The 10,636-nt window shown below is 44.5% G+C and overlaps 1 protein-coding gene across 1 annotated transcript; it reads right to left on the bottom strand.

The window, feature by feature from the left end:
* Window positions 1-2,925: 2,925 nt before the first annotated feature.
* Window positions 2,926-9,393, bottom strand: LOC106597166 (N-acylneuraminate cytidylyltransferase-like). Its single transcript, XM_045698659.1, has 12 exons — window positions 9,083-9,393; window positions 7,782-7,937; window positions 6,898-7,028; window positions 6,448-6,542; window positions 6,331-6,363; window positions 6,143-6,175; window positions 5,765-5,797; window positions 5,639-5,671; window positions 5,511-5,543; window positions 5,247-5,289; window positions 3,153-3,233; window positions 2,926-2,943 (listed from the first exon to the last, which is right to left on the bottom strand). The coding sequence occupies exons 2-12, from the start codon at window positions 7,861-7,863 to the stop codon at window positions 2,926-2,928; spliced, it is 615 nt and encodes a 204-aa protein (XP_045554615.1). The 5' UTR covers window positions 7,864-7,937; window positions 9,083-9,393.
* Between the last annotated feature and the right edge of the window lie 1,243 nt (window positions 9,394-10,636).

The raw sequence follows: 10,636 nt of genomic DNA, 5'->3' as shown, positions 1-10,636 counted from the left end.
CCTAAGTGGACAGTTTGATTTCACAGAAGTGTAATTGACTTGGAGTTACATTGTGTTGTTTAAGTGTTCCCTTTATTTTTTTGAGCAGTGTATAATTCTTAAAATAATTGTTATGTTTTTTGTGAACGTTTATCGTGAGTAATTTGTAAATTCACCGGAGGTTTGCTAGTTCTGAACGTCACATGCTAATGTAAAAAGCTGGTTTTTGATATAAATATGAACTTGATTGAACAAAACATGCATGTATTGTATAACATAATGTCCTAGGTGTGTCATCTGATGAAGATCATCAAAGGTTAGTGCTGCATTTAGCTGTGGTTTTGTTTTTTGTGACATTATATGCTAGCTTGAAAAATGGGAGTCTGATTATTTCTGGCTGGGTACTCTGCTGACATAATCTAATGTTTTGCTTTCGCTGTAAAGCCTTTTTGAAATCGGACAGTGTGGTTAGATAAAGGAGAGTCTTGTCTTTAAAATGCTGTGAAATAGTCATATGTTTGAAAAATGGAAGTTTTTGTATTTTTTAGGAATTTGTAATTCGCGCCACGCCTATCATTGGATATTGGAGCAGGTGTTCCGCTAGCGGAACATCTAGATGTAAGAGGTTAAGGTCCAGGAGTGGCCTTGATATGTTCTTTTGACGAACATATCAAGACTGTTTCAAGGGCAGCTTTTTTCCATCTACGTAACATTGCAAAAATCAGAAACTTTCTGTCCACAAACGATGCAGAAAAATTAATCCATGCTTTTGTTACTTCTAGGTTGGACTACTGCAATGCTCTACTTTCCGGCTACCCGGATAAAGCACTAAATAAACTTCAGTTAGTGCTAAATACGGCTGCTAGAATCCTGACTAGAACCCCAAAATTTGATCATATTACTCCAGTGTTAGCCTCCCTACACTGGCTTCCTGTTAAGGCAAGGGCTGATTTCAAGGTTTTACTGCTAACCTACAAAGCATTACATGGGCTTGCTGCTACCTATCTTTCCGATTTGGTCCTGCCGTACATACCTACACGTACGCTACGGTCACAAGACGCAGGCCTCCTAATTGTCCCTAGAATTTCTAAGCAAACAGCTGGAGGCAGGGCTTTCTCCTATAGAGCTCAATTTTTATGGAATAGTCTGCCTACCCATGTGAGAGATGCAGACTCGGTCTCAACCTTTAAGTCTTTACTGAAGACTTATCTCTTCAGTGGGTCCTATGATTGAGTGTAGTCTGGCCAGGAGTGTGAAGGTGAACGGAAAGGCTCTGGAGCAACGAACCGCCCTTGCTGTCTCTGCCTGGCCGGTTCCCCTCTCTCCACTGGGATTATCTGCCTCTAACCCTATTACAGGGGCTGAGTCACTGGCTTATTTGTGTTCTTCCATGCCGTCCCTAGGAGGGGTGCGTCACTTGAGTGGGTTGAGTCACTGACGTGGTCTTCCTGTCTGGGATGGCGCCCCCCCTTGGGTTGTGCCGTGGCGGAGATCTTTGTGGGCTATACTCGGCCTTGTCTCAGGACGGTAAGTTGGTGGTTGAAGATATCCCTCTAGTGGTGTGGGGGCTGTGCTTTGGCAAAGCGGGTGGGGTTATATCCTTCCTGTTTGGCCCTGTCCGGGGGTATCGTCGGATGGGGCCACAGTGTCTCCTGACCCCTCCTGTCTCAGCCTCCAGTATTTATGCTGCATTAGTTTATGTGTTGGGGGGCTAGGGTCAGTCTGTTATATCTGGAGTATTTCTCCTGTCTTATCCGGTGTCCTGTGTGAATTTAAGTATGCTCTCTCTAATTCTCTCCTTCTCTCTCTTGGAGAACCTGAGTCCTAGGACCATGCCTCAGGACTACCTGACATGATGACTCCTTGCTGTCCCCAGTTCACCTGGCCGTGCTGCTGCTCCAGTTTCAACTGTTCTGCCTGCGGCTATGGAACCCTGACCTGTTCACCGGACATGCTACCTGTCCCAGACCTGCTGTTTTCAACTCTCTAGAGACAGCAGGAGCGGTAGAGATACTCTCAATGATCGGCTATGAAAAGCCAACTGACATTTACTCTTGAGGTGCTGACTTGTTACACCCTCGACAGCTGTGAATATTATTATTTGACCATGCTGGTCATTTATGAACATTTGAACATCTTGGCCATGTGCTGTTATAATCTCCACCCGGCACAGCCAGAAGAGGACTGGCCACCCCTCATAGCCTGGTTCCTCTCTAGGTTTCTTCCTAGGTTTTGGCCTTTCTAGGGAGTTTTTCCTAGCCACTGTGCTTCTACACCTGCATTGCTTGCTGTTTGGGGTTTTAGGCTGGGTTTCTGTACAGCACTTTGAGATATCAGCTGATGTAAGAAGGGCTATATAAATAAATGTGATTTTGATTTGGCCTAGCCAGTCTCCAGACCTTAATCCCATAGGAAATCGGTGGAGGGTGCTGAAGGTTCGAGTTGCCAAACGTCAGCCTCGAAACCTTAATGACTTGGAGAAGATCTGCAAAGAGGAGTGGGACAAAATCCCTCCTGAGATGTGTGCAAACCTGGTGGCCAACTACAAGAAACGTCTGACCTCTGTGATTGCCAATAAGGGTTTTGCCACCAAGTACTAAGTCATGTTTTGCAGAGGGGTCAAATACTTATTTCCCTCATTAAAATCCCTTTTTTGCATCAGCAGTTGTCCCAAAGTGTTTTACAGTTACCCAGTCTAAAAATCTAAGACCCATCAATGCATATGCCAAAGCACAGCATCTAGGAAACACTCCCTAGAAGTCAGAAACCTAGGATTAAAACTAGAGAGGAACCATGCTCCAAGGGTTGTGCTGAGTGGACATTTAAGAGTACATGTGCCCCTTATTGTTATTCAAGATGTTCCAACCTTCGTAGATGACCAACAGGGTCATATAATAACCAGGGTGGCTGTAGAGTGGGAAAAAGATCAACAATCAGGAGTCAATGTCATGTCTTTTTCATAGCCTGAGCGAGAAAGAGAGCAAGAGGGGATCTATTACATAAAGTTATCACAGCTATTGTTTACAAACAGTATGAATAAAAACAATGGCTACTGTTCAATGGATAAATAGCCTTCATTTAAAAAAAAAACATACATGTCAAGGAAAACAATTAAGACATATCATTCTTAAATAATATCTATATACATATATCACATTGAATATTCAACTCACCTTCAAAAAGCTCCATGAGGAAGGAAGGATTCCCAGATTATATTTTAGCTGTTCTGTCTTCATGCTGTTCTGGGCTGATGGCTGTTGGAGAGGGGAGCGGCAGTTGAGTGAGCTCAGGCATTTGATGGCCCTGCCTCTGGGAGCCTGTCCGCTTGTGACATAATGAGAGTGAAAGAGGGCCTAGCTGTTAGACTTCTATTTGAAGAGGTTTTTGACCATTCAGGGATCTACAATCAAACAGTCCTGAAATCATAAAAATATTGATGTCTACACTAAAGAATGTGAATTTGGTCATACATTTTTTTTTTTGACAAGTTATATGCATGAAAATAAAAATGCTTAAAAGATGTGACATTTTGTAGAGATCTTTGAACACTATAGGGCCTCCTAGGCCTTGTTATGTATACATGTCTATAAAGATAGGTTGGTATAAGACATCTGCTCCATTTTTGGGTCCCATGTTGACAAGATTTTGGGGAATCACTGGAGGGGAATATTGACCAACTGAGCATCTCAGTGTACATCTCAATAATCACAATAGGCATTTTGTTACACTTCCGTCTTCTGTGATGTATTTAAAGTGGCATATTGGGGTGCAAAATCAACAATGAATACATTTAAACTATATCTGACATGTTACTGTTGTCTTCTTTTTTAAGTCCATAAACATGTGTATGAGGTGTACACTTTTGTTTCACAGCAGATTTGTTGAAGACTACCACTCTGTGTGCCCCTGATTTAGCCCAGTGCGTTAAAAGGTTATTAAAGGGGGTGTAATGGATATGTTTAAGTCATAAGTAAAGGGCCCATCTTAAAGAGTACAATTACCCTTTCAAAAAGAGGATGGCGTGATTGATTGTAATTCCTTTCTTAGAGAAAAAGGCCTTGGGTATTATCTATTGTAAACCAACACCACCATCCGTCTCTAAATCCCCATCGTCAAGATGTCACCGGTTCAGACACTGTCTCTTCCCCCCTTGATCTCCAGCGCCTTCCAGGTTTCGTATGTTTTCTTTTCCATTATATATCAACCTTCTTGCCTTTAGGCCCATGTTATGCCTTGAAGACAGAAGCGCCCATTGACGCAAATGTTCACGATGTTGGAAAAGAGTTTCCACATGTTTCATCATTTCAAGGACTTTAAGGTAATCTCCCCACCTAAAGCTAAAGACAGGCACAAAATAGTTGACATCTGTGCAGGCTTTTGAAAATACATACGAATTAAGTGATTTGGTGGCATTTAAACTATTGAATTCGGCACAACCTAAAATTGCCACTTTGGAGTCCGGACTATATGCCACTGAAGAGGTTCTTATGGCTTTCAAATCATTTCGCCCGCAGACTTCCTCTTCCAATGCGTACCCTGGGAGGGATGTTCCACGGAAGGCCTGTTCGATCTGACATAGAGCCAGCCGTATCTTAAGCCATTCTCTCATCCACAACGCATGAGAAAAACTCCCTGTTTTTGGTTGAAAGGGGTGTTGAGGCAGCCGTTTGTGAAAATCTTCACCGTTGAATCGTCCGGTTGGAGAATGTAACCCATATGTCCATCACTGATATCCACACCATTAAAACAATCAGGGGCCTCACAAAGAATGGCTTCGATGGTTTTGTCATTGTGTTCATGACACGAAGGACACAATACACCGACAATTAGTCTAGGAGACATGTTTTATTTCTTTCTCCTTTAGAGTCTTCTGTGGTTTATCTCTCGAGGTTTCTTGTCTCTCATAGTGTTCACAACTCTTTACTTATACTGACCAATACCTACCCCCCCCCTACCCCCCGGAAATTACTGCTTCATATACAAGATCACTAAACACTAAACAAGCTCACTACAACATTGCCCTACTCTTTCAAATGTTCAAACACATTCCACAGTTCAACAAGGTCACTACACATCAATCACCAGGACAGCTTTATTGCAAACACATGCTTTACCCTAAACAGATGCACTTTCAGGTTACATAAGCACTCACTCGATAGCGTGAGAACATCAGGACCGGATGTACATAAATGGGCATAACCACGTGACACATCAAATAGGTCATCAATCACTTTCTGACACAAACCGTCTACTGTATTCTCTCTCACAGAGAAATACATCTCAGGCTTGTCCAGGCCAAAGTAACCAAACCTGGAGAGAAACAACACACACAGGGAAATACACCTCAGGCTTGTCCAGACCAAAGTAACCAAACCTGGAGAGAAACAACACACAGGGAAATACACCTCAGGCTTGTCCAGACCAAAGTAACCAAACCTGGAGAGAAACAACACACACAGGGAAATACACCTCAGGCTTGTCCAGACCAAAGTAACCAAACCTGGAGAGAAACAACACACACAGGGAAATACATCTCAGGCTTGTCCAGACCAAAGTAACCAAACCTGGAGAGAAACAACACACACAGGGAAATACATCTCAGGCTTGTCCAGACCAAAGTAACCAAACCTGGAGAGAAACAACACACACAGGGAAATACATCTCAGGCTTGTCCAGACCAAAGTAACCAAACCTGGAGAGAAACAACACACAGGGAAATACACCTCAGGCTTGTCCAGACCAAAGTAACCAAACCTGGAGAGGTACAACACACACAGGGAAATACATCTCAGGCTTGTCCAGACCAAAGTAACCAAACCTGGAGAGGTACAACACACACAGGGAAATACACCTCAGGCTTGTCCAGACCAAAGTAACCAAACCTGGAGAGAAACAACACATAGGGAAATACACCTCAGGCTTGTCCAGACCAAAGTAACCAAACCTGGAGAGAAACAACACACAGGGAAATACACCTCAGGCTTGTCCAGACCAAAGTAACCAAACCTGGAGAGAAACAACACACACAGGGAAATACACCTCAGGCTTGTCCAGACCAAAGTAACCAAACCTGGAGAGAAACAACACACACAGGGAAATACACCTCAGGCTTGTCCAGACCAAAGTAACCAAACCTGGAGAGAAACAACACACAGGGAAATACATCTCAGGCTTGTCCAGACCAAAGTAACCAAACCTGGAGAGAAACAACACACAGGGAAATACACCTCAGGCTTGTCCAGACCAAAGTAACCAAACCTGGAGAGGAACAACACACACAGGGAAATACACCTCAGGCTTGTCCAGACCAAAGTAACCAAACCTGGAGAGGAACAACACACAGGGAAATACATCTCAGGCTTGTCCAGACCAAAGTAACCAAACCTGGAGAGGAACAACACACACAGGGAAATACATTTGGACAACCACTCCTCTGTGTTACAGCAGTGGTCAGTGATTTCAGACTACCTCAGTACTCTCTGTTCTGCCACGGGCCAGTCGATATCCACATCAATATCCACACTGTACTCTGGCAGCATCTCATAGTAAGCCCACTTCCCCCCCTGAGAAGGACAACAACACAAAGGGCATTTCTATTAGCAGTCACAACACCAGTTGACAATAGAATATCTAGTAGTATCACAGATCAGTCCATCTCTCAGTGTGTATGTTGTTTCTAGTCAGGCTCAGATCCACTGAATGAATACACTTTATTGATCCCCTGAGGGGAATAGGGTTCACCACCAGCAACAGACATACACATCAGGGCCTGTTAGGGCTGCTGATCTAGGGTCAGGTCCTCCCTGTCCATATAGACGTATTCATAATGATTGAAAAGGGAAACCTGATCCTAGACTAGTACTCCTATCCTGAAACGCTTTGTGACTATGGGCCCTGATGGGGTATTGTGCCAGTTACCTGCAGGCCTCTCTCTGTCGTCGCTCTGGTATAAATGTAGAAAGATCCGTTCTCACACAGCTCTCCATCCCAGTCCTGTCTCCGGGGCCTGTTAGACGGGTCTAAGTTCAGAGGCTGGGTGGCTACACTACCTGAACAGGAGAGAGAACACATAATCAATGTTATAGGTCATAACTAGAAACCAGACTACTTCCTGGTCAGGAGAAAAACTCACCCCTCATCTCTCTATTGTGATACACAGTGATTGGTGGTGGATGGAGTTACGTCCATGTAATGTGCTTGTGAAAGGCACTGTATTCACATTTACATGTTAGTCATTTAGCAGACGCTCTTATAAACACAATTCATTATCATTGAGCATTAGCATCTTACAACAAGGTATGATGGGTAGGAATTTTCAAACACGAAAACATCAAGGGCACTAGAGTTTTCCTGCCTCTGGTCACATGGTCAGGCCAAACTCCTGACCCTACTTATAAAGTGAGGGACAGTTTTTCCTCAGGCAGTGTAGTGGAAAATGTTATATGCTGTACACATTGTGTTCTTTCTCAAGGTTGGCATGTTCTGTAAACTGTCTGACAATGAGAATTGTTGTTTTGTGTCATTAAGTTGTGATGTGCTTATGGTTTGTTCACAGGGTGCGGGTCAAGCAGAAGAGGAACTAGATACAAGATAATAGCCTCTCTCACCCTGATACTCATTCCTTGTATCTGTGTCTGCTTAGTCATGCTTAGGAAACTTGTGCAGCAGTTTAAAGGACAAGTGAAGGGACTGACCCTTCAGATCTCCTGACAGACCTGTACATTAAGTTTGTTGGAACCTCTCCAGTTAACTAACTGATAATAAGTGTACGGTCCTAAACATAACACATGGCTATACCGTACCTCCTTTCTTCACCTCCTGCCAGCGGAAGTGGTGTTGTCGGACCACAGAGAAGACGGACGTGAAGCCCTGCTTAGTGATCATCTCCAGGGCCTCCTTCAGGTGGAAGGGGTGCAGGCAGGGAGACGTGGCCTGGATGTGACAGATCACATCCACCTCTGGAGGAGGACAACACAACACAAAATATATTTGATTTATCCATTATTTAATCAGGTAGCCACATATGATATGACATGAATAAATCTACATGGTTACTGTTGACATCTGTATCTATGGAGTAGGTCCCACTTCATTTGGATAGCCCCCTATTCATGGATTGACTATAGCCGCTCTCACTCTATCAACAATCTACCACCTGAAACTCTGTTAATACCAGACGTGCTTCTACATCTGCATTGCTTACTCTTTTGGGTTTTAGGCTGGGTTTCTGTATAAGCACTTTGTGACATCTGCTGATGTAAAAAGGGCTTTATAAATTAATGTGATTGATTGACTGATTGATATGCAACACTTTCCTAGGGTTGGGATTAGGGTTATGGTATTAGAAATTGAAGTAAAAGAAAACAGCATGTGAGCATTATCATGTGATCATGTGAGCAAGATCAGGGGTGCACAACTCAGGGCCTCCAGCTCCACACTCCAGCTGTTGTTGTTTCTCCCTGCTAGACAATAACTGTCACTGATTGGCTGGAGAGTGGTGAGTCAGACCACACACCTGGTTTCCTAGCCAGGTGTTCTCAGGCTCTGATTAAAAGGCAGGAAGGCAAACCAGCCGCAGGCACTGCAGCCCTGGAGGTCGAATGTTTCAAGTGTCTCACAGTTGGAGTGCTGATTTTGGATTTGTTTTGCCTCATAGATCACAATGAATAAGACTACATGGACAGGGGGGACCTGATCCTAGATCAGTATTCCTACTCTGAGAAGCTTGATACATGCCGTCCCAGAGCCTTAGTCAAGCTAGTGGCTAAACAATTTCTGCATATATTCCATTAACGGCTGACATCTATAACAAAGCGCTGCCAAAGAGTCCTAACAAAGATAGTGAAGCGTCAAAGAGGGTGTGGTTCTGTCACAATAAGTTATAACCAACGTTGATACTTCCCTGTTGCTATGTCATAGAGTGAATCTCAATTTTATTTATTTGATTCTTCATGCCTCTCTCCTTGGCTCCTTCTCAAAGCACATTGGAGCAGAAGATCTGAGGTTCCTCCACTCAGATCTCCTCCTCTAATGTGTTTTGAGAAGAAGGCAAGGAGAGAGGACATGAGGAATCAAGGAAATACAATTGAGATTGTCCCCCTACCTGGGTTTCATCAGGCGAATTCCTGGATGGTGTCGAGCTGGAGCAGTCTTTGGACACCTCTGGGCTCCTGCAGTGAACCTGAGCTCCCCATGCCTTCGCTACCTTCTCAATGTCATCATGGTCAGTTGATACCCACACACTGGGAGAAAGAACGGAAGAAGTTGATTCCTCAGGCTTTGTAACAAGTAGGCTACATCAGTGCAATCCAGTCTTGTGTGGCCAAGCCCAAACCAGGGGGTTCATTCAGAGACAGTACACTAACTTTCAAACATCCTAGCTCTTGACAAACTCTCTCAATAAGAATCTGACATGGGTTTAAATATTTACACAACAAAGAGTTAATAATGAACAGTTATGACCAGGATTGAAAGTAGATGTAATTTCTTCCTGGTATGGAACCTCCTATGTATGAGCCTAACAGGACCGGGTCTGGACGTTCTGCTGCCCTAGGCAAGACAAAAAATTGCCACCCCCATCCTATCCCCGAAACTAAACTCAGCAAGAAAAGAAACGTCCTCTCATTGTCAACTGTGTTTATTTTCAGCAAACTTAACATGTGTAAATATTTGTATGAACATAAGATTCAACAACTGAGACATAAACTGAACAAATTCCACAGACATGTGACTAACAGAAATGTAATAATGTGTCCCTGAACGAAAGGGGGGTCAAAATCAAAAGAAACAGTCAGTATCTGGTGTGGCCACCAGCTGCATTAAGTACTGCAGTGCAACTCCTCCTCATGGACTGCACCAGATTTGCCAGTTCTTGCTGTGCGATGTTACCCCACTCTTCCACCAAGGCACCTGCATGTTCCCGGACATTTCTGGGGGGAATGGCCCTAGCCCTCACCCTCCGATCCAACAGGTCCCAGATGTGCTCAATGGGATAGAGATCTGGGCTGTTCGCTGGCCATGGCAGAAGGCCGACATTCCTGTCTTGCAGGAAATCACGCACAGAACGAGCAGTATGGCTGGTGGCATTGTCATGCTGGAGGGTCATGTCAGGATGAGCCTGCAGGAAGGGTACCACACGAGGGAGGAGGATGTCTTCCCTGTAACGCACAGCGTTGAGATTGCCTGCAATGACAACGAGCTCAGTCCAATGATGCTATGACACACCGCCCCAGACCATGATGGACCCTCCACCTTCAAATCTATCCCGCAACGAGTACAGGCCTCGGTGTAACACTCATTCCTTCGACGATAAACACAAATCCGACCATCACCCCTGGTGAGACAAAACCGCGACTTGTCAGTGAAGAGCACTTTTGCCAGTCCTGTCTGGTCCAGCGACGGTGGGTTTGTGCCCATAGGCGACGTTGTTGCCGGTGATGTCTGGTGAGGACCTGCCTTACAATAGGTCTACAAGCCCTCAGTCGAGCCTCTCTTAGCCTATTGCGGACAGTCTGAGCACTGATGGAGGGATTGTGCGTTCCTGGTGTAACTCGGGCAGTTGTTGTTGCCATCCTGTACCTATCCCGCAGGTGTGATGTTCGGATGCACCGATCCTGTGCAGGTGTTGTTACACGTGGTCTGCCACTGCGAGGACGAT

The sequence above is a fragment of the Salmo salar genome, chromosome ssa17 (genome assembly GCF_905237065.1).
Source record: "Salmo salar chromosome ssa17, Ssal_v3.1, whole genome shotgun sequence".
NCBI classification, from domain to species: domain Eukaryota; kingdom Metazoa; phylum Chordata; class Actinopteri; order Salmoniformes; family Salmonidae; genus Salmo; species Salmo salar.
The sequence above is the reverse complement of the archived record's forward strand: the minus strand, read 5'-3'. Positions and strand labels throughout refer to the sequence as shown.